At 45.7% G+C, this 24,534-nt stretch overlaps 1 protein-coding gene across 3 annotated transcripts in view; it reads right to left on the bottom strand.

Moving 5' to 3' along the window:
• Window positions 1-10,390: 10,390 nt before the first annotated feature.
• The window catches only part of Arpc2 (actin related protein 2/3 complex, subunit 2), a 31,720-nt gene continuing 17,576 nt past the window's right edge, over window positions 10,391-24,534 (bottom strand). For all 3 annotated transcript variants that reach the window (XM_030243491.1, NM_029711.2, NM_001357387.1), the window contains 6 exons: window positions 23,586-23,772; window positions 22,549-22,642; window positions 16,015-16,141; window positions 14,757-14,857; window positions 14,147-14,247; window positions 10,391-10,829 (listed from right to left, as the gene is read on the bottom strand). In XM_030243491.1, the coding sequence (XP_030099351.1) occupies window positions 10,805-10,829; window positions 14,147-14,247; window positions 14,757-14,857; window positions 16,015-16,141; window positions 22,549-22,642; window positions 23,586-23,772 (635 nt within the window). In that variant the 3' untranslated portion in view covers window positions 10,391-10,804. The remainder of the gene's footprint in view (window positions 10,830-14,146; window positions 14,248-14,756; window positions 14,858-16,014; window positions 16,142-22,548; window positions 22,643-23,585; window positions 23,773-24,534) is intronic.

Raw genomic sequence — 24,534 nt, 5'->3', positions numbered from 1 at the left:
GGGTCTTGGCACATGGAGGGTCCGGAGCTGCAGAAAGCATGCCTGGATGGAGGAGTGGCCAGAGTTAGGTTGGTCCTGCAGTCACTGCCCAGGTGGGGACAGCACATTATCACTGAGGCTTTGGACTCAGACTCTGAGCCATACCTTTTTTTTCTGATACAGATTTTTTTCAGTTGCCAACTTAAAAAAAAAAAAAAAAAAAACCAACTAAAAAAAACCAACTGCATAGGGAAGTCTTGCTTTTGGGTTTTCTTGGAAAATCAATTCTGGTGTTATCTTAGAAGAGGCTACACTTCAGGCGATAACCACAGTTCCCACAGGCAGCTTCGCCTCTCAGCCATCCTGCAGCCCCTGGGCAGCTATGTTTATGCCTGTCTAGACTGGAAGGCAACCTACCCAAAGCATCTGTCAATCTTTGCCTACCCACATCAGGGTGCCAAGAGAGGACAGTAACTGGCCAGCCACTGGGTGAGAGGCTCCCGAAGGCCAGGTCTGGGAAGTCACAGAGTGCTCTGTTCCCGCACCCCCACCCTGTCTCCACGTGGAGCCTGTTACACTTCAGTGAACAGCCTCCGGGTAGGACTTCCAGCCCATAAACTTGACTCATCCGCTCCACACTAGCAACAGGGCCCTTCCTGGGAACCGGAGGGAAGGGTGGGGAGATGCTTGGTAAGGAATTGGGGGTACTAAACAAAGACCCCCCTAAATACAAGCTGAAACCAGGTGACAAGGAAAAGCCTCCAAACTGAGCTTACTTTTCCTTGACTGCCTGGTCTCAGCCCCAGGCCACATTGCAGGGCCAGTGGGAGGGGTCCTGGATCCTGTCAACAGGAGCATCTGCTGTTGCTAGGATCAAAGTCAATACAGAAGGATTCTGCCCTCTGCTCCTCTGGCCTCTGTCCTAGGACCAGCATCAGCTGTACGGTTACCTTAGGCTGCAAGATGCTCTTCTTCCCTCCCAGTGCTCCCAACCCGCACTCCTGATGCTTTCCCCTCCACTGGCCGCCTCCTTCAGGCTCCCCCACAGCCTGCCACTCAGACCTAGCTTTCTGTCTCCGGTAGCACCCTAGTTTGTTCCCCTTTCTCCCTTCGCCACCCACTTTTATTAAACTACTGAGAGCTGGCTTGAGCTAGAGACCCACCCTTCGGACCCGCACCAGCCTCCCTCAGAATAGCAAGAAAGGTAGAGATTATCCAGGGGTAATGTCCTGGTGGGGTGTGGACCATGTCTCCTGAATGGCTTGAGCCAGTGCAGTGTCGACCTCAGGGTCAGACCTGGAGGGGTGATGTGTAGCTACTCACATGGCTGTTAGGAGCAGGTGGTGCTTGCTAGCTCTTCCTCTGCGGATCAAAGAGTCACATCAGCCACTCTTGCAGGTCTTCGGGCCATGCCTGGTGTCCTGGTCAGTGAGCGCATGGTGCTGCCTTCTATGGTGGAGACAGCAGGAACCAGGCTTGCCTGCTCAGACTCTGGCCTGGCCTGGACTCCTGAAGGGATGGAGGAGTCCAAGCTGAAGGACCTCAGTCTTGGCTCCGCCTCTGGGGGTGGGACGTGGCACATCCTGACTGCTTTTACTGGGAGGGCTCCCCCTCCTGTGTAAGTGAACCCTTCCCTAGCAGTCGGCTACATCATGAAACCTGGGTGGTGTTTCCTTACCTCTGAGAACCCTCTTGCTGTCATTGCTGAACATTACCTGGGAAACACATTCCAGCTAATGAATAATGTTTGGTACACAACACTCCCCCCCCACACACACACACACTAACAGAGCCATTTTTAGGTATCTTAATCTCTGAATGTGCCAGGCAGCAGCCCGTAACCAGCCAGATACTTCTGCTGACACACCAAAGGATCATGCACGATGTAAGATGGAGGTGGGGCTGGGCGCCTGATCCAGCCTTGTCTTCCCGGGTCTGCAGTCATCCTCATATCTCTCAACTTTTCTTGTGAGACAGGGTCTCTCTCATATTGCCTAGGCTGGCCTCAAACTCCTGTGGAGTGGAGTGTCACCTTGAACTTGATCCTTTTCCCTCCACCTCCCAAGTTATATGTCACAGAGTCTGATGGTTCTCCTACACTCCACCACATGACAGGCAGGTTACAGAACTCATGAGTTCATGGATGTTAGGTTAGCACTCTTATCAATGGAACTACACCCCCCAGTCCTGAATGGTTTCTGAGTCAAGTTTCGGGGAGATGCATAAGGCATAAAAGGATCTGATAGAGAGGTTCAAATCTGTGATTTCTAACATTTCGGAGCTGAGGCAGTGGGATCAGTGTAAATCGGAGGCTGGCCTGGGTTACGGGGGAGACTGCTTCAATACTGCCAAACCTTCCCAGAAGGAAAAGTCACCTGTTGCAGTTGTGGTGGGGGATGTCCGCATAGGGACCTGTGGATACCACAATGCTTGACAGTACCAAGGGGAGGTCAAGTCAACAAATGGCTGGCTCTTCCACCTCCATGGGGTTCAGAGGTGTACCCCACAGTGAGCGTAACAGGGCTGCTGGTCCCACTGCTTTAACTGTGTGAATTTGGGAAAACTGTTTAAGTTCTCTCAACTCCCTTTCTTTATCTGCAGAGTGGAGCTCAAAATTGTACTTACCTAACCTGGGTTTGTGGTCCTAGCACTTGCGTGTTGAGACAGACGTGTAGGTGGCAGCAAGTTGCAGCCAGCTTCAGAAACATAGTCAGACCTTGTTTCAAAGCAACCAAAGAAGAGTCCCCCTCCAGCAAAGCAGGTAACATGAACCAGATGAGCCCATACTCTTGAGTACTTGATTAAGGTTAATGAGAACATTGTTAGGATTTCTGGTCTCTGCACCTGTTCCCTTCAAACAAGTGCTCTGCCTTGCAAGGCAGATCGGGAGCCTAGGACATCCAAGGGGTGGCATTTTTGCTTTATAGAAGAACTGAGGAAACAAGGTGCAGAGAGAAGGACACGTTCACAGTGCGGAAGCCGAGAGTTCTGTGTCCAATTTCTACTCTTTATCAAATGCAGCTTTAGGGAGAAGGGAGGGGAGCCCAGTCAAACTTCCTAAGAACTGAACCAGGCTGGGGCTGCAGTGAGTAAGCTGGAATGGAGATGAGACCAACCTCCTCACAGAGCAAGACTTCACCATCCTTGGAGAGATGCAGCCTGAACGGCTGGAGGTCTGAGGACTCTGGTACCTTTTGCCCTACATCGCACATTCCAGGGTCCTGGAGAGGTGGGGCTTCTGCTGGGAGACTAAGCAGGCCGGTCTTAAATCCATCCTCCAGGATGACGGCTGGCCGGCCGGCACAGTCTCAGTCCCACGCAGTGGCAGTGGGGCATGAGTCAGGCTCTGGGAGAGTTCAGCCTGGGGCTAGTCTAAAATGGTACTAGACCCCTTGGATATAGGGGCTGCCAGGAATAAACAAGCTTGTCTTCTGTTCCCAGCTTCCTTCCCCAGAGATTCAGGATGTCTGTTTCTTCTCTGTCTGTCTAAACACTGTGTGTGGTATGGCGTGTGAGGGGGGACAGCTCGGGCAGCGGGAGCTGAAGAGTCTGGGTTCTCTCCTGTGTTCAGTTCAACGTCTCCATCACCAGCTCATCTGCTTCCTCTCTGTAACTGTCAAGCCCTCGGCCATGACAGTTTCTTTTGCCCTCTGGTGCAAGTTTTCAGACACTCCATCTGCTGCCTGTGGCCCTGACCTGATGTTTTCCTGGTGGAGAGCATGTGCTGGGCTGGACAATCCAGACTGTCCCAGAAGCCTCCCACATCTCCCTGGTACACTTTCATGTTTGATTTTCCTGATGCATCAGGGACTGGGTGGGTGTGTGCTTTATGAAGTCTGAAAGCAGTTACTCTGGACCAGGGAAGCAGATGAAATTTCCTGTACTCTGAACTGTTTTCCCAGCTACTGTTTAATACGCCCCACACCAATGAGACGGCTAACCTTGTACGCCTGACCTTCCTGCCTCAGCCTCCCAAGTGCTGGGGTCCTTGGTTTGCATCTACCACACCCAGTTGGCATGCACTTGAAGCTGATTTGGACAACATGCCTTCTAGGTCAGTGGTTCTCAACCATTCAGATGCTTCGACCCTTTAATACAGTTTCTCATGTTGTGGTGAACGGCACCCCCACCCCCAATATTTCGTTGCTACTTCATAACTGTAAATTATGAAGCAAACTGTTGGTGAATTGTTGTGTAAACATCTATGTCTTTTAATGGTCTTAGGTGACCCCTGTGAAAGGGTACTTTGAACCCCCAATGGGCTTGAGACCTACAGGTTGAGCACCCCTGGTCTCGATACTGTAACAGATTGGCCAGCATGCTGGCTAACCTTAAACTCTTGAGCCTCCTGTCTCAGCTTCCCAAGTGCTAGGATCACTGGTTTATACCCAGTTGGCCTGCACTTAAAAGCTGATGCGGATGTCCCTTCTAGACACTGTAACAGACTGGCCAGGATTCTGACTTTGAGAAATCTGTATTCAGTCGCTGAGGCAGAAGAAACCCTGTCCTATCCTGTGTGAGACCCTTGAATCCCAGCAATCTTAACAAATATTCTCTGTTTAGGTTTCAGGGAAGATTGAGTAAGGGGGCATCAGGCAGACCCTATATAAAGGCAACCGAATGCCAGCTGCCACATATGATGGATTAGGTTAGGGCTTTTTCCTTCCTTATCCAACATACCCCTCCCCCACATCTTACTGCAATCTCATATCCCTTTTCCTGCTAAACATGTTCCATTCAGATTTAGAGGTTCCTCGTCTCCTCTCTCCAACAGAGGCAACCTAACCATCTTAGGGAAGAGAGCCAACCTTCAAGGGCACCTGCACTCACGAACACACACACACACACACACACACACACACACACACACACACACACACACACACACACACACACACAATTTTAAAAACATTGTAAAAAGGAGAACTGAACTTACCCAGCTAAATTCTAGAACCAGAGTGTAGCTCAGTGGTAGTTGGTGACAGTGTAGCATACATGAGGCTCTGGGATCCATCCCTAGCGCAGGGTGTGGGGGGTACCCCACCCAAGTAAATATAATCTATGCATGTCTTTCTGTCTGTATGTACTAGAGATGTCTACAATGCATAACATGCATTTATCTGTTCTTTTCCCATTGTGCTGAAGCAAGGTCTCACTCTGTGGGCCAGGAACGCAAAGGGCTTCTCTGCCTTGTCCTTGGAAGTGCTGGGATACAAGTGTGAGCCACTATGCCCAACGCACCATGCTTAGCCCCCATTTAGCATGTATCAATTATCACTATGTCCTGTCACATCACCCTACAAGCATGCACATTTGGTACCCTCTTGTCCCCTGCTGTCTTTTTTTTTTTTTTTTAAGGATTCAGTGAGTTTCATTAGAGGTGTTTACAGGAGCATGGACACCTTACCAGTGGCTAAGTCACTGAAGAAAATGTCTTTTATTTCTCCCATCAGCATGGGTTTTGGTTGTTGACAACACATTGTGGAATTGAAACAGGGTTTGTTTATTATTAGAAGAATATTTAGGGCTGGAGAGATGGCTCAGCAGTGAAGAGCACTGACTGCCCTTCCAGAGGTCCTGAGTTCAAATCCCAGCAACCACATGGTGGCTCACAACCATCTGTAATGAGATCTGATGCTCTCTTCTGGTGTGTCCAAAGAGAACAATGGTGGTGTACTCATATATATAAAAAAAAGAGAAATATTTTTTTTAATTTATTAATTTATGTATGTGAATATATGTGAATCCCCTGTTGCTGAGAATTGAACTTAGGACCTCTGGAAAAGCAGTCAATGCTCTTTACTGCTAAGCCATCTCTCCAGCCCCATAAAATAAATATTTTTTAAAAAAGAATATTTAATGCCATATGTTCTATGATTTTTTTTTTCTCAAGACAGGGTTTCTCTGTATAGCCCTGGCTGTCCTGGAACTCACTCTGTAGACCAGGCTAGCCTCAAACTCAGAAATCCACCTGCCTCTGCTGGAATTAAAGGCATGCGCCACTGATGCCAGGCCCTGTAGTACTTCTTTAGAAACCTAATTGTCTCAGAGGTACTCTGCCCTGCTCCCTATCTCCCCCCCCACCCCCCAAAAAAAGTCAGATTATTGCTGTTGCTTGCCTGCCTGAACTAGATGGTAAGACCCCATTGGAGGTTTTTGTTTCTTTGTTTTGTTTTGTTTTGTTTTGTTTGAGGCAGGGTTTCTCTGTATAGCCCTGGCTGCCCTGGAACTCACTTTGTAGACCAGGCAGGCCTCGAACTCAGAAATCCGACTACCTCTGCCTCCCAAGTGCTGGGCGCCCGGCTTTTTTTTTGAGTCAGTATTTGTCTATAACTGGCTGTCCTAGAACTCTGTAGACCAGACTAGCCTTGAATTCAAGAGAGCTGCCTGTTTATCCCTACCCCCACCCCCAAGTGCTGGAATTCACCCCCAAGTGCTGGAATTCACCCCCATCACCTAGCTGTTTTTTTGTTTTTGTTTTGTTTTGAGATATGGTTACATTATGCAGCCTTGGCTTGCCTGGAATTCATTGTATCAAATAGGCTTGTTTTGAAGTCACAGAAACCCACCTGCTTTTACCTCCCAAGGAGGACTGGAGTTTATAGTTTTTAAAAACTGTGTGTGCTCAATCGACCACCCCAATATTTATCTCATGTAGGAATTGCTGAGCCTGAGAAAGGGGTGGGCATGCAGATCCAAAGCTGCATGAGATCCATCCACCAGGACACAAGGCAGCAACAGGATAACGGGGAGGAATCCTGGCGAGGGTCCAGTATTGATGGTGTGACAGAAGCCAGAGGCCCAGAACCAGACCAATGACTCACTGCAGTGAACATTTGCAAGTAAAGATGTGTAGACAGGATGGTATACTAACTGTAGCAATCTGAGGCATACTACAGTTTCCACGATGAGATGTTTTTTATGCTTTTTCTTCTTTTGGGGGACAGGTTGCAAGCCAGTTATGGAGTGGGGAGATGAGTGGGATTGGTGTGTATAGTGTGAAACAAATAAAAATATTTAAAAAAAAAAAAAAGAGTTGTCCTGGTTAAAGCCTCTCTCTCTTCATTAGAAGTAAAATCCTAAGACAGAAGTGAAGTAAAAGAGAATTCAAGACCTGGAAAATGGGAAGAGCATCACGAAACACTGCCATCAAGGCATGATGTTGCTGTTGGAACCACAACCACACAGCAGCTCAGGGTACCTGCATTAATTCCAACATTTATGTTAGAGGGAGGAGGTGCCCATAAAATCCCACCCTTCCCTAAGGATTGCTAATGGTTGCTGGAGGACATAGTATCTTTTTCCTAGTCTAAGACTAGGAGATTAAGTAGGCAGAAACAGGGTTCAGAAGGGAAAAGAAGAATATACCAAAGGGTGACGGGTGATCTCCAAACAAACAAAGCAAGCAACTTGTCACCACTGCCAAGAACGCACAGGGCAATCCAGAGTTCTCTTTCTTAAGTCGGCACAGAGGGAAAGGCGAGGCAGGGCTGAGTGGAGCAAACATGCCATCCAAGCCCTTGAAGACCAAGGCAAGATGACTGCTGAGCTGGAGACCAGCCTGGGCCAAGTGATGCTTTGTCAAAAACAAGACAAAACAAAAAGATGGAACAAAAAAGTAGTTGCTCATGGTGGTGTATGCTTGTAGTCCCAGCACTTGAGAGGCAAAAGCCAGACTGGATCAGACAGCAGGATCCTGTCTCCAAAAGCAACACCCCAACAAGAACAACTCCTCTATCAAAACTATCAGTGAAACTCTATTAAGTCTATCCCTCTCAAGATACTTTACTACCTCCCAGAAACAGGAGACCTTGCAGGTCCCTAGGACCCCATTCTAATGAATTATGCCTAATGACATGAGGACATATTTAAAAATAATGACCTGTTTTAAATTTGACAACGGATGGGGTAAAATGGTACTCTAACGCTGTCCTGACACACATGTACAAAATCACATTTCCAATCAATGCTACATGCGATGTAGTGACCGTACTACTCCATCCTACAAATGCTAGTTTCAGAAAACCATCCAAGTGAGAAAAATGCAGAGAACATCAGAAACATACAACAGCAGAAGTGTTAAATAAAATGGGTTAAATGTGTAGAAAGCATATAGCCTTGTCATTCTACTGGTGTGACAGACACTGCACCACAATCACTCAAGGTGTCAGCACTGGGAAGGTGACAGGACCTCACGTTATCATCTCTAACATGCATGTACATGTTATCTCAAAATTAAAATTGTAGAAAATAAAAGTGCCGCCTGTATAAAGTCAGGTGACTGCACAATTTACTGATAGTTAAACTAGTCTGCAACACACTGCCTGAAATGGAGACAGAAAAATAGCCTCCAAATCATCCTGGATTTGGCACCATATCTTGCTAGGAGACAGCACACTTTGCTAGGTATCCAGGTATTTGCTAGGTATTCAGCAGGCATTTCCTACAGTGAGTGAGCTTTAGGGAGTACACAGATCTGTTGGAATGTGTAATGAGTAATGGTGCCCACCCAGTCTGCATTAGCACCATAGTGAAGTCCTGCAGTACCACGTTTTATTATTTATGATAGAACAACATGCAGTTTTAATACAATTGTTCCTCAGAAGCACAGACGGGTGCATCTCTGAGTTTGAGGGCAGCTAGACTATACAGCAAAACCCTGTTTCAAAACTGCCCACTCCAAGTCCCCACCTCTCACACACACACATGCAGAGTAGGCGGAAGCATTTTTTTTTTTTTTTTGAGATAGCCCAGATTGGCCCCAAACTCAACTGTATAGCTGAGGACAACTTTGAACTTCTGAGCCTCCTGCCTCTACCTCTGAAGTGCTAAGAATAAAGGTATATGCCATAGCAGATGGAGGAGTAAGTGGTTAGAATCTGCTGCTTCTGCCAAGGCCTGGGTTGGCTTTAGATCCACAGAGCAGCTCAAGAACACCTGTAACTCCACTCCAAAGAATATTATTTCCTTTTCTAGTTCATGTGCGCGTGCGCGCACACACACACACACACACACACACACGCAAAACTTTCATACATAAGAAATATTAAAAGTGTGTGCCACCAAACCCAGATTATAGGATACTGGTGATTGAAATTTGGGATTGATAAAAGTTTAGGTAAACATTAAAGTGGAAAATGTATTTGGAGACTTAGTTGTGTCATGTGTTTTTCTGAAAGCTGTCTCTTTTTTTTAAAGATTTATTAATTATAAGTACACTGTAATTGTCTTCAGACACTTTTTCTTCTCTCTCCAGCTCTGTTTGCTCTGGCCTAAAGACTTATTTATTATATGTGACTACACTGTAGCTGTCTTCTGACACCTCAGAAGAGGGCATCAGATCTCATTACGAATGACTGTGAGCCACCATGTGGTTGCTGGAATTTGAACTCAGGACCTTTGGAAGAGCAGTCAGTGCTCTTACCTGCTGAGCCATCTGGCCAGCCCCTGAAAGCTGTCTTGTCAGAGGATATTTTGCTCAGGCAGTCGGGTTAGGGGCATGTGATGTCTTGATGAAGCCAATGCTTGAGAAGGCGTGGTATTTGGAAAGAATATAAATACAACCCCATAGAGGTCACTCTTGGAAAGAATATAATAAATACAACCCCATAGAGGTCGCTCTTGGAAAGAATATAAATACAACCCCATAGAGGTCGCTCTTGCAACATTTTGCTGGTCTTCACTGATCTTCGCTTGTGTGAGTTCATAAGAGAAAAACTCCCCAAAAAACTTCTTGTGGTATTCTGACTGCTTCGGGACTTGCGCCAATACAGCAGAGCTTCGAGGTTTCTTCTGGATTGTTCCATTGCTACTGATTCCTGTTTGGCTGGACTGGACTGTCACTATTGACTTTTGATGTTTTAGACTGGACTACATATATCCTGACAGTGAAGACTGGAGTTGCCCCAAAGAACTTTTAAAAGGTCCCCATCCCCCTTGTCCATCATTCTCCCCAATCTTTAAGAACCCTTATTAAAGTAGATTTTGAAAAAGTTAAGCCTGCATGTTATATCCACTGAAGTACATTCCCAGAATAGTTTGTCTGTTGCACTAAGGGAGTTTCCTGGCTACTCAGCTGGGTAGTGTTAGCAACCAAGCTTTACAACGGAAAAAGCATGTTTAAAGAAACAAAAACCAAAGGTGGCTCATTCCTATAATCCCAGAACTCAAAAAGCTGAGGCATGAAGACTGCTGGAGTGTGAGGCCAACATGGGCTACAAAGCAGGACCAATAAAATGAACCCAAACAGATAAGCCCCCCACTTCTCCCCACCCCACCCAACCTCACAGTTTACATACCAGCCCCTCCTTCCACAAGAGAAGGGAGGCTTGCTGGTACAAGGGCAGTGTAGAGCCACCCTTTCCTCTTCTCCTTTGGACTCACAGTCGAGAAAAATCAACAAATTCTCAAGTAAGATAGAAAGATTTTCTTTATTAATGACCCCAACCGTATTTCTTTAGATACAGGAGTTTTGAACTCAAATACTTAGAAGAAAACAAGTTAAGATTGCATTACCTGCAACTCATTACCAGTAACATATTGCAAAGCAAACAGCTTGGAAAAGGAAGGGGAGTGAGGGAGGAAAAATAAAAGGGAATTAAGTTGATCAAGTGGAATTTTTTTTTTTTTTTTAATTCTTAGGAACTATCAAGTCCTTGCAAGCACAGCTCGTTTCTGCAGGTTATTTGCCAAACTCGTACAAAATGGAACCCAAATGGAGAATCCCTCAAGAACCTGGAGAAGGTGCAACATGAAGGGCTACGATTATCCAGTAGCAAGCAGTCCAGCCTTCGGTCGACAGCGCTTCCTCCTCAGTTCCCAAGAGTTAGCGGGATGAAAAAGTCTTCCCCCTTCAAAAGCAGAGACAGAGTGAAGGCTTACTCCAGATGTCCTTTCCTCCCAGCCTATACTCTAGGCCTGGGGTGGATTGCCCAAAGGAGACCAAACAAAGAGGAAGGGAAAGTCTTCCAGCAAAGGTGCTAGAGCCACAGGGCTCAGTCAAGCCCCAGCACTAAGTAACACCATGGCAAGCCCATAAGCACACTGGATGTTCCCAGCAGATGAGAAAATGATCTGCAATTTTTTTTTAAAGGCAGTGTCTCACGCTGTGGCCCTAGATGGCCTGGAACTGTGTGTACGCTAGGCTTGCCTCTACCTCCTGACAGTGCTGGGATAAAGGCATGTGCTACCACACCCACTTTCCTCTAGCTTTCAGATGGCTAGACATGAATTTCAGCTGAGGCTCCTTCTACCCAGTTGATCCCATTTAGGTAACAATTTCTTAACCTTTCAACAGGAGAAAGAAAGTTCAAAGCCACCTTAAAATTTTCAAACATTAGCTAGGCATGGTGGTATATGCTTTTAATCCCAGCACTCGGGAGGTGAAGGCATGTGGATCTCTGTAAGTTCTAGGTTAGCCAGGGATATATATAATTAGACTCTGGCTAAAACAACCAACCAATTAACCCCCCAAAAATCCAACTTCAGAGGTTAGAGACATCCTGGTTGTCAGTTGGCATGTACTCTGGCTCACAGAACCCTGGCCTGGTTCTGGCTTCCTGAGCTGTGGTATCCTTTTCTACCCAGTGAGTCCCCAGAGGGTTACTAGACCCATAAAGAGCCTGCAAATGGTACTTACTCCAAGGGTATTTGGTAAAGTAGCCTGGAATTGAGAACTACAGAAAAGGAGAGCAGAAGAAACAGAGCTCTCCATGTTTTGTGCTCACCCCAAATGAAACTGCTTGATGGCCTTCCACACAAGAAAAGCTGAGCACTGTGTTGTGCTGACTCCACAGGCAACTTCTAGCTTGGGGCCACACTCCTAACAGGCCCACTTTAATTTTCAATGTCTATACGTAGCATAATAGAGGTTTTCGAACAACTAAATTTATTCCTGTAAAGGGTTCATCCTTCCTCAGGCTCCTCCACCAGGAAAGGAATCAATTCCTGCCTCTTTCTGTCCCATTAGGCAGCAACTACCAGGAACACCTGGCTGGCCACAAGACAGAGAGATGAGGGCAGTTATCAGGGTGAAGGTAGGTGATGCAAGCAGTCCCAGGGCTATCTTAACATCCCCACCTTTTGACCTTTCTGTCTGATTTTGTTTTTCTTTGCTTGCTTGCTCGCTCGCTCCCTCTCTCTCTCTCTCTCTCTCTCTGTGTATGTGTGTGTGTAAAGGCCAGAAGTCAGCAATGGGTACTTTCCTTAAGTAGTCAACTGCGGCCCCCCACTGAGTCGGGGTCCTATTTGACAGCTCTGGATGGCCTGGATGGCTTGGAACTTGGTAGTCTTGAAACCACTGAGACTTGCTGGGTGGTGGTGATGCACACCTTTAAGCCCAGTGCTTGGGAGGCAGAGGCAGGAGGATCTCTGAGGTCCAGGTCAGGCAGATCTACAAAGAGTTCCAGAACAGCCGAGCTACACAATGGCTTGACTATGCTTGGCCTATGAGAAGTGGGACTATTAGGAGGTGTGGCCTTGTCAGAGGAAGCAAATCTCTGTGGGGGTAGGTGTTGAAGGTCCTCCCAGTACACAAGATTCAAGTTTCTTTCTCCTGGGTACAGTCAGGTCAAGGTGCAGAACTCTCCTTCTCCAGCACCATGTCTGCTTGGATGCTGCCATGCTTCCTGCCATGATGATAATGGACTAAACCTCTGAAACTGTAAGCTGGCCCCAATTAAATATCTGCCTTTATAAGAGTTGCTTGGGGTGGCGGGCATGGTGGCACATGCCTTTAATCCCAGCACTTGGGAGGCAGAGGCAGGCTGATTTCTGAGTTCGAGGTCAGCCTGGTCTACAAAGTGAGTTCCAGGACAGTCAGGAATACACAGAGAAACCCTGTCTCGAAAAACCAAAACCAACCAACCAAACAACCAACCAAAAAAACCCCAAACCAATAAACAAAAAACAAAAACCCAAAAACCCCAACCCAACCAACCAACCACATACCCCAAACAAAACCAAAACAACCAAGAAATCACTGAAGCCATGCCTCTGCCTTCCAAGTGAGTCCTGGGGTTAAATTCGTGTGCTGCCATGCTTGGCTCTTCGTCTTATTTTTTGAAACAGGGTTTCTCACTGACCTTGGAATTCACGGACTTAAACTGACTGGCTAGAGAGCTCCTACAACCCATCCGTCTGTCCCCTCTGTCCCCTCTGTCCCAGGGTTCCAGGCAAGTGCCCCCATGCCTAGTGTGTGTGTACATGGGTAACAGTATAAACCCAAGCCCTCAGGCTCACACAGCAGCCCTGTAGCAGGTAGGCCTTCTCTCAGCCCACTTCTCTGTTTGGTTTTCATATAAGATCTTGCTAATGTTACTCAGGCCAACCTCAAACTCAACTTATCTTCCTGCCTTAGCCCACAGTAGCTGGTTCTGTGTAGTTCTGACACATCACCCAGACAAGTTTTCTTTCTCTCTCAGGTCACACAGTGATGGCTGGTGGAAAGTACTTTTGTAAGACAGGGAGAAAAAGGAGAACCTGCAGGCACCAGCAGACAAAGTCTTGAAAGGGCAGAAGGAACAAGTGCCTCCTTGGGCATGCATGTCCTTTCTCATCCACCTTGTTCACCCTTAGATATGCTATGCAGGTGTTACACCCTGACATGGCATTGATGCAGTCTCTGAACAGAGATCAGATAGAACAGCAACCTTCAGGCTGTAGGAGGCAGCACAGAAAGGCAGACTTCTCACCAAGCACAGATGCCTGATGCTCCTGGGACCGGAAACCCTCACGTACTACACAGTACTCAGTTGAGCTCTCAAATGGCAATAGAGTCTAATTAGGCACAGTGGTCTCACACACGGTGGTGGGGGTGGAGGAAGCTAAAGGTGTTCTGAATGCTACTTACACTAGAGTCAACTCTAGGTCCCACGCCATGTTGGCCTTGAGTATACAGAGCCACACTGCTTACTACTCTGCTTGTCGTCTTCCTCCCTGACCAAGGCAGCCTTTGCCCTGTATACCTTTCCTGCTGAGCAGACCAGAAGTAAGTAGGCACTGGCCCAGGCTTCTTCAGATGTTCCGGCTGCGTCCAGGTGCAGCCCTTTCAATTTCACTTGCACTTGGGCAGCTCTACGCGTGGCCTGCTGGCCTCGCACATGGTACTCTTCAGTGCCCTGGGCTGCAGGCAGGCATCAGGGAAGGGAAGGTGGCTGCTCCTACTTACGTGATTGTTTTCATTTCTTTTTTCTCGGCATCTGGGCGTGCACGGTTGAGCACCTTAAGGAAGTCGGATGTTTTTGCTCGCATTCGTGTATGAATATAGGCCTAAGAGCAAACACAGGAAGAACTGAAGGCGGCTCACATTCTAGAAAGATAGAGTTCCTTTCACTGGAGTAAGTCATGGGGGATGTTGGGGAGCAGCACGTAAGGGGAACGGGATGGTTAAGCAGCAATACCAGAGATGCAGACTCATTCCTCTGCTATAGGAAGGATAAGGCGAAGGGGAGAGACATTTTTCTTACTGGGGTAGTGGGGGCCAAACTGGTGCTTTTGAGCATGCTAGCCAAGTGTTCTACCACTGAGCTGCACTTTTGGTCCAAGAGATGGTTTCTGTAACTTTTTAAAGTTTTTTTTTTTTTACTGTATTTGTGTGCCTACATGAATTTATGTATACTAAAGGTTAGAAGACAGCATCAGGTTACTGGAAAATGAACCCAGGTCCTCTGAAAGAACTAAGAACTCTTCCTGTTGAGCTATCTCTGCAGCGCCATGGGGCAGTGTCTACTGGGAGTTAAATCAATGGCTCCGTAGGGACGCTGGTGCCTCTCTCTCACCTTAGAGCACTTAATGTGGTAGTGCAGATAGTCCCGGAACGTGTGGATCAGGTTGATGGTGTTGTCTCGAGCAGTGGCATTGGTGTGGCGAGGGAACAGCACTAAGGCAGGGACAGAAAACAAGGCATTGTAGTGGTGTGTGCGCTACCATCAGACAACACAATCGCAGAGTGCCTATGAGTGCAAGAGGTGAGGCTCACGACACAGAAAGCCAGGATGACTATGGGCACTCATTTCAAATCTGGACACCATTCTGAACTCTAGCTTGTCCTGGGTTCTAGGTGCTAAAGCACAGACTGCTACTGTCAGAAAAACTAGGTTCTGAAGAGAACTCATCTCCTGACCATGACTACCAAACTCTAAGGCAGGCCTGGCAGGATAAGCTGCTCTTCACCCAAAGGCCTGTTCTGACTTTTACTCTGGGCAGACCTGCCTCTGGGCTCCTGTTTGTATTGTACTTGCCACTAACACCAAGAGCCCTGAGTTCTATCAACTGAGCTGAAATGAATGGCTGAGAAGAAAGGTAGAACTCTGGTTCTTAGTTTACCTTGGTTTGAAGAAAATAAAGAAAAAAGTGGATCTCAGAGTTTGAGCCCAGCCTGGTCTACATAACAAATTCTAGGATAGCCAGAGCAAGAGGGAGAATCCTTGTCTCAACAAAACAAAACAAAACAAAACAAAACAAAACAAAACAAAACAAAACAAAACTGTAGTCACCAGCAACAAACAGCTCCATCCTTAGCTAAAGGTGAACTAAAGGAGACAATCCTGCAGTGTTGAAATGAGGAGTCAGCCAGCTCACTAAGCCGACACACGTGAAGTTTGGTATCTTCAGTGGAAAAGAAGCCTCAGCAAATTGCAGCTGAGCTTGGGCATTAGAAGCAAAAATTCAAGCACTGCTAACCGACAGAGAAGTCTCCTGAGCTGCTGAGCGATGCTGACATGGCCGCCCCTAACTCCTGACAATCCCAGGTTACCTTTTTCCTTTACCATTTAAGAAAAACAAACAGGAAATGATGTCAGCAGCAAAACAGTGCCTATCTCTGTAATCAGTCCCCTGTGACAGCGTCACAGCCCACAAGAGGAAACACAAACATGCCGTGCCTGCTTCTGCCCACTAAAAATGTTCCTTAAGTTCGCCTAGATGTGGGCACCCTGCCATGAAGGTTTTGGGGTTGTTCTCTGCAGTGCCGAGAATGAACCCAGGGCCAGGAGCGTAGGCAAGCACCCTACCACTCAACTACCTCTCCAGCCTCACCAAAGGTGATGTAGCCAATGTTGTCACCCACAGCAGCATCTGTGTCTTTCAGCTCTAGAGGAGGTTCCCTGTGGCTGAAAAGGACCTGGGGGGCTGTGTGGCTGGCTCTTCGTCCTTCTTTGAACTCCTGTGGAGAGGAAAGGAAATTTGTATGAGATGTGTAGCATTTATTCACACTATGTGCTCAGACCTTCATAGTCCTCCTCACCAGCAGATAACTAAAAATGAACCGTCAGACCTCAGGTACAAGGAGTGCTAGCCGCTTTCAGTGCACACCAGATTCAAAAGGAAGACGAGAGCACCGACAAGCAGGACCGTCAGACTGTGGTACAAAGCACAGCAATGCTGCCCTTTCTCCTTTCTTAGCTTGGACTAACACGACAAGAGGATCATGATTTCAAGGCCAGGTTGGGCTACACAGCAAGAACATGCCCACCAGTGCAGAGTGGACCAGAAAAGAAACAGCTGAAGCGCAGGTTTGGTTCCAGTGCAGATGAGTACTGCAACTCACTGCTCTCTCGTGCAGTGTGAAAAGGGTTGTTCTTAGTTTTTTTAAAATAGGAAATCTTTAAAACTTCATGGTATCTAGGACCCAGGCTTTCCCTAATGTGTTTTATCCCTTCACCCCCGGGCGGGGCTTCATGTGGCAGGGCTGATTTTAAAACTCACTAAGAGAGCCAAACCACCTCTTCTGCCTGATGAGTACTTTTATTTTTTTTTTAAAAGAATTTCTTTATTTATGAGTACACTGTAGCTGTCTTCAGACACAACAGAAGAGGGCATCAGATCTCATTACAGAATTACAGATGGTTGTGAGCCACCATGTGGTTGTTGGGAATTGAACTCAGGACCTCTGCAAGAGCAGTCAATGCTCTAAACTGCTGAGCCAACTCTTCAATCAGGACTTTTAAAAAAAATATGTGTTTTCTGTCTGTGGGTACTCTGAATGTATATGATGAAAACTTTGAATTCCTGACTATCTGGTGTCTGCATCCTCAATATACCCACACCTGATCTTTTACTTCAGTTTCATGAATATCGTGCTTTTATTGGGTGCTGGGCCTTTGATCAAGTACTGTTTAACTACAAGATCTTTATCTGGTATTATTTAAAATTTAACAATTAAAACTCTAAAGCAAATTTAATCTCTCCCTTTAGGGGCCAACCATGACAGAATGTAAGAACTCAGTTGTCTTAAAGGGTAGGGCAGGGGAATCAAGTCAGGCTAGCATGGATTACATAGAAAGATACCTCTCCCCCAATTAAACACACAAACATACAGTAAGAAAATTCTAGTCAGCCAGGAGTGCACAGATGCATCATTCAGAACCTGGGAGGGGACATACCTGACAGTTCAAGATTGGCCCCAGCCTACAGATGTCTCAAAAAACCAAGAGCCATGTCCTTAACAAAAGTACAGTGCTTATCAAACTGTAAGAAAAAGGACTAGGGTATTAAAGAAAAAAAAAAAAACAAGGGCTGGTGAGATGGCTCAGTGGGTAAGAGCACCCGATTGCTCTTCTGAAGGTCCATAGTTCAAATCCCAGCAACCACATGGTGGCTCACAACCATCCGTAAGGAGATCTGACTCCCTCTTCTGGTGTGTCTACAGTGTACTTACATAGAATAAATAAATAAATAAATCTTTAAAAAAAACAAAACAAAACAAAACAACAACAACAACAAAAACCCCAGGCCACCTCTTTGATCCTTTAATCCCCAGACCCTCTGCATCCCTATACAAAAAGGCGTGTGGCTATAACATTCTCTCCCAGAGTTCCCAGCAGCACATGCAAAGCTTTGGATTCACTAGCCTGCCCTTTAAAGAAGAGACAAACCCAACATGTAGACTGAGTTGGTCCTGAAACAGGGCAGCTGCATGAAGCTAAGGACAGTCTCAGGGTTAGGACACTGAAAACCTGGTCACACAACCATATGACAGGAAGTGTGGCTGCTGCTGCTTACATACCATTTCTTCTATAGTCAGCCTCCAACAGCCAGACACACCTGGATACTCTGAGAGCTCCTATTCTCTTCTCCACAAGCATCACTATACATCACTAGTTATTACGGCATCTGGCTTCCATGCCAGGCTAGGTGCCTTAGGCCGAAGCTCCTGCTTTATTCCTATTTTTCCCCTGTCCTTCAAAGAGTCTGTCTAGCACAATCCTGCCCAGTAAAAGAAAGTGCCCCCAGGCCTCCAATACAGAACCATTGCAATGGGCAGGAAGGGGCAGGGACTAAGCTCCCACTTGTACTGCAAGTAGGAAGAACACAGTATGGTGATCTGAATGAAAATGACCCCACAGACTCATAAGAAGTGCGTCATTAAGGGTGGCTGTTGAGGCCTGGCCTAGTTAGTGGCCCACTGTCTTCCTGCTGCCTGTCAATCCAGATGCAGAACTTTTAGCTCCTCCCTATGTTTGCATACCACTTTGCTTCCTACCATGCCAATAATAAACTAAACCTCTGAACAGCCCCAATAAAATGTTTTTCTTTATAAAAGTTACTGTTGTCATGGTGTATCAGCACAGCAACAGGAACCCTAACACGTGCTATTCTGCCTTTAAAAAAAAAAAAAAAAAAAAAAAAAACACTGCCTCTGAGATAGCACTGCCTGACTGTTGTTGGGTTACAGAGAAGAGAAAGAACACAGTGTTAGGTTAGCTCCCTTCCCAACTTTTCCCTTCTTTTTCCCTAAAGGAAAGACATTTGTAAAGCCAACACTTGGGAAAGGATTAAGAATTCAACATCATGATGGTGCACAGCTTTAATCCCCGCACTCAGGAGGAAGAGCAGGCAGATTCTCTGAGTTTGAGGCTAGCCTGGTCTATGTATCAAGGTCCAGGACAGCCATGACTATACAGTAACATCCTGTCTCAACCATCTTCCCCACAAAGAACAAAACAGAATCAATAAAAAGCAAACAAACACAAAAGAATCAAGATCATCCTTGGCTACCTGAGATCCAGTCTCTCTCTTCTCCTTCTCTACCCCCGCCAAAGATTTACTCCACACTCTCTGCAGCAGGAAATAGCCTTTAGACACCTTGATGTCTTCTGTTCTTCCCTGCTTTGTCTTGAAACAGCAACAGCACTCAGCCCCTCCAAAGAGACCCCCTTCATTATCTATTACACAGATTGTTTCTTTTTTTTCTGACAGGATAGATGTCTGCTCAATACCAGGACAGTATTTCTTTTTAAAAAACATTTCTTAAGCTGAGCGGTGGTAGCGCACGCCTTTAATCCCAGCACTTGGGAGGTAGAGGCAGGCGGATTTCTGAGTTCCAGGCCAGACTGGTCTACAGAGTGAGTTCTAGGACAGCCAGGGCTACACAGAGAAATCCTGTCTCAAAAAAAAAAAAAAAAAAAAAATTTTTTTTTTCTTACACTTCATTTGCTGTGTGTGAGAGCATCTGTGCTGTTTAGGAAGGTGGTTCTTTCATTCCACCACGTGGGACCTTGGGGTGGAATGCAGGTGTTTGGTAGCAAAAGACTTCACCTGCTAAGCCCATGGTGCTATCTCTTGTAAGAAAGTATCATTTATTTTGGAGACAAACTATTTACGAGAAAGGAGCATCTTAAATCAGGGTGTAGTTCAAGCTGGACACAGTGGCACACTTTAGAACTCAAGAGACTAAGGAGGGAGGACCACAAGTTACTGGCCAGCCTAGGCCACAGTGAGACAGTCTAAGAAAACGGAAGTGCTCACTTGAGTAGCTACACGAACTAAAACTGGAACATACATTACAAGGTCAACATGGCCCCTGTGTAAAAATGAAACGCAAATTTCATGCTTTTCTTACTGGTCCCAATGTAACAAAGTGTGTGTCTTGACACAAGCAATTGTCAGATGTGGTGACAGATCCTCTAATTCCAGCACATGGGTGGTGGGGGGAATGGACTGCTCCAAATGTGAAGATAGCTAGGTAAACACATGAGCTCCAGGCTAGCCTGGGCTGCACAGTGAGAGGCTGCCTGCTTTAAGAAAACAGCCAGGCAGTGGTGGCACACACCTTTAATCCTAGCACTTGTGAGGCAGAGGCAGGCAGATTTCTGAGCTTGAGGCCAGCCTGGTCTACAGAGTGAGTTCCAGGGCAGCTACGGCTACACAGAGAAACCCTGTCTCTGTGCAGAACAAAACTAACTTTTCCTGGACTCAGGAAAAATCCTACTTGATTAACTTGGTCTTTGTGGTCACCAAAGCGAGTCACTCTAGCCTCTGGTATGGAGAAGATGGCAGAGGAGATGGGTCGCACATCACTGGCTAGAAATACTGGCAGCACGAACAAAGACCCAAAACCAAAACTACTACAGTAGGTTTGCTTTCCGTTTTAGGTAACTGTCTTGCCACATGAATGTTGAAGAGCCTAAATTCATATTCTCCTCTACACACACAAAAAGAACATTTACAAAATCCTGCAGTAAACTCTAGGGGGTAACATTTGTTTGAGGTATAAAAATAGCTTGAAATTTTCCAGGCACAAAGTGGAAAAAGACTTACAAAAAATTACACACACATACCCTCCAAACCAGCCAAATCTAAATGCATACTTCATAGTTTTTAAAATTAGTTGCTAGTCTACATTTAGCCCAATTTCTTTTTTTTTTTTTAGCATTTTATTTATTTATTTTTTTAGATTTATTTATTATTTATTATATGTAAGTACACTGTAGCTGTCCTCAGACACTCTAGAAGAGGGAGTCAGATCTCATTACGGATGGTTGTGAGCCACCATGTGGTTGCTGGGATTTGAACTCCTGACCTTCGGAAGAGCGGTCGGGTGCTCTTACCCACTGAGCCATCTCACCAGCCCTAGCCCAATTTCTTAACTAATGTATTTAGTTCCCATTAATTCTGCAGAAAAAATATTATGAAATGTCTATCTAAGGGCTGCTACGAGTCAGATATTGAGATTTTCGTTTTCTTTAGTAAGCCGAGAACTATCAAATGCCCAAGTGTCAACCTTCAAGTTTCTCTGCACAGGGACTCCTAAACCAGTATCTGATTAGTTAGTCCCAGTACAAGGCTGTTACTGAGGACAGCGTTTTGAACGTGGCCCTGGCTAGGTAGGGGCAGCTGTGAGAGGCACAACTGTCTTTCAGGTCAATGCGGGGGAGGGGAGGAGAGCCTGTTTCAGAATTTTCTTCCTAAGGAAAAAAAAATTGACGTAAGGCCTTACTATCTATAGCCTAGGCCATTGTGCAGTAAAGTAATCCTCCTGCCTCAGGCCTCTAAGTGGCTGGATTAGAGGCTGGGCCACGAGCCTGGCTGCTTCAGAATTAAAAAAATAAAACCGCATTCACCTTCTGCCAAGGATAGGTAAATGTATTAAAGCTTTAAAAAAACTAACCAATGTATTAAACTTGGAATGTTGACCTACCTCAGAAGGCAGTGCCTGAATACCTCCTGACCAGTAAGCTCTCAGTGCCTGAAGACAGTGACTGGCCAGCAGACAAAACGACACTCAAGAAGGGTCTAGAATATGCCGAGTCCCATTGCACCAAAACCCCAAGGACAAGATGCTCTTCTAAATCACAAGACTTCCCAGCAGGAGGCAGGCTCCGGCCACTCCCTTAGCCCCTGGCACCGCTCTCCTGTCAATCAGGCTACAGCTCCATCCACTGTTTGTTATCTCCTACTCTGGAATTCATTACTAACCACTCTGAAAGGCAAGGGACCTAAACCAGTAGGCCTTGCTACAAAACTGAGCAAACACAGACATAAGGAAATGAGACCACACTTCAGACCAAGGACTCCATCATAGAAGGAAGGAAGGATAGTTACTATTCAGTCAAAACTAATCCACCCTCTTGCCTTGTCCTGTCAGAGCCATCAACAAGAAACAGGCATTCGGGTTTGGGTGGGGGGCCATGCTGGTTGGCTTTTGTCAACTTGACATAAACCTAGACATATCAGGGCAGGGGAACCTCGTGGAGAAACTGTCTTTGTTAGGACTGTGCTGTAGGTATGCTAGTGGGGTGTGTTTCTGATTAATGACTGATTTGTAGGGACCCAGCTCTTCCTGTAGAGTGACGCCCTGAGCTGCTGGTTCTGGATTACATAAAGAACCAGGCTGAGCAAGCCATGGGGATGAAGCCAGAAAGCAACACTTCTCAGGGTGTCTGCTTCGGTTCCTGCTTCTAGGTTTTGAGCTATCAGGACTTCCTTCAGAGGTGGACTGTGACCTGGACGTCTAAGGTGAAATAAACCCCTTTCTTCCAAGTTGTTTTGGCCAGTGTTTTATCATAGCAACAAAGAAACAAACGAAGACAGGTTGTTCATTACATTTTCAAGTTTCAACACTAACAGAACTGATCTTTTCTAGGCCTTGGAGTATATGACATGTATGTTGTTCTATTTCTGTTACCAATTGCCCAGGCAATGGAGGCAAACCTGGGACCTTATGCATATCAGGCAATGCAATGCTCTACCGCTGAGCTTCAAGTCCAGACCATCTGGTGGCTGTGTACATAGTATGTGAAGATTGAACTTCCTACAGCACAATTTCCCCTCTAGATTTTTGCTCCGTACCTGCATGAACACCTTTCCGATGACCACATCGTCGTCATCTTTAAAAACCGTGCTGAAGACTACTGTGACTCTGTCTTTCTTAGATTCCACATACCTGAGGGCACAAAACTCAGGAAGTAAGAACAGCATTAGAAGAACTGTTCCTAACCTCACCTGCAAGTGGAAGGGTGAAGTCCAAAGTTTCTAATCAATAAAACACAGGTAAGCCAGAGATAGTATTTGGAGTCAGGAAAGGCAGGGCAATAAACGTATTCCCAAGGAAAAGAAATTAACAAAGCTAGATTCATTTATCTTGTATATACTAGGCATTTTAAGTTATTCTTAGAATGTCACTTATTTAAAAAAAAAAACTCTTTATGTTTAGCCTATGGTGTCTGAATTATCTGGGACATCTTTAAAATTTGTTTATGTGTTTATTTAATTTGATATCTATGGGGTGTTTTGTCTGTCCATAAACCTGTGCACATGTGTGCCCAATGCCCTGGAAGTGGAGTTACAGACAGTTGTGAGCTGGCATGTGAGTTGAGAACTGAACTCGAATTCCCTGAGAAAGCAGTAAGTATCTTACTGAAGAGCTGAACTATCTATCTCCCCAGGCGAAGGGAAGTGCTTTTCAGTAAAAGAATTCAGAAAAATGGTGCCCTGAGCATAGAGACTGCTCAGTGGTTAAGAGCACTGGCTGCCCTTCCAGAAGGCAAGAGTTTAATTCTCATACTACAAGGCGGCTGACAACCACGAAATACCACAACACATAAAATAACAAGGAGGTCTAAAAAATAAACACATTTAGAAAAATCATAAAATTAGTGCCTTAAAGGAAAGCATAGGATTTTCTTTTCATCTTCTGTCAACTTTAGATGCTGAGAAGTGGTCTATTTTCTTCCTTATCATTTATATCCCAGATTAAGAAATTCTGTAAGAAAGATTTTCAACAGGATCCATATACCAGAGTTTAAGGTTTCATCACACTATTTCTCTCAGTAAGCACCTTGTGAGATGGCCACACCCAGGCTTGAGGAGCAAACGTTCATACTTACATGGTCTCATCATCCCTATAATGGATAACTGCTCTGTTCTCTCCTTCTTTGCCCTCTTCTTGGAATTGGAAGTATTTCTCAAACACAGAGGCAAAACAATTTCGCTTCAACATGCCAGCCTGATGCACAATAGAATCCTTGGATGCAGGTAGATTTTCCAGGTCATATAGCAAAGAAACATTATATCCTTGTGGGAGGGAAAAAACCATCCATCAGATGTATGAAACCCAACCAACAAAAACCATATCAAACCCATCTCTCCCAAGTAAACATAGTGGAGAGGCAATTGCTCATCTCTACCTACCTTATACCACAATATCAAATATTTACAGCTAGTTAATAAATCATAAGCAGTATCAAAGATGAGCAATTACAAATATGTAATGGGAAGAAGTAACAATCTGGAACTCCAATTACAACTTTAGGGTCCTAGAGACAGTCGTGAAGGAGGACTATATGAAGCTAAGCTGTACAAGTCTGTATTTCCTCCAATGGATTAATATGCATGGCCAGCAGGTGGAAGCTTTCTGAGAATAAAATTCGACCCCCCCAACACTCTGAGAGAGGGGGCAAGGTAGAAAATCTGTTTCTCACATATGTACTTCCCCCAGAGCATTTATCTAAAAATGTAAATTTCCAGTGTTTTCAGAATTCTACTTCATTTGACCCCCATGCCTTTCTTCAAAGAAGTCAGGACAGATAAACTTATCTTCATTTAGAAAGAAAAGTTCTTCAGAGAAGCAGCGTCTTGTTAAATATAGCACAACATAGGCTAGTCTGTTTTGAACTGGACAGAAGTGAATCCAAATTCTGGCCTCACTGTATGACCTTGGAAAACTGTCCAGAAAACTGTCCAACCTCTGCAATGCCCTCATCTGTGGCAAAAGCAGGGAGGGGAGGTCCTAGGGTGGTGGTAGAGGAAAATGTAGTAGTTAGAAGGGAAGAGATG

The sequence above is a fragment of the Mus musculus genome, chromosome 1 (genome assembly GCF_000001635.26).
Source record: "Mus musculus strain C57BL/6J chromosome 1, GRCm38.p6 C57BL/6J".
Classification (NCBI taxonomy): Eukaryota; Metazoa; Chordata; class Mammalia; order Rodentia; family Muridae; genus Mus; species Mus musculus.
This window is presented reverse-complemented; position numbering and strand designations above follow the sequence as displayed.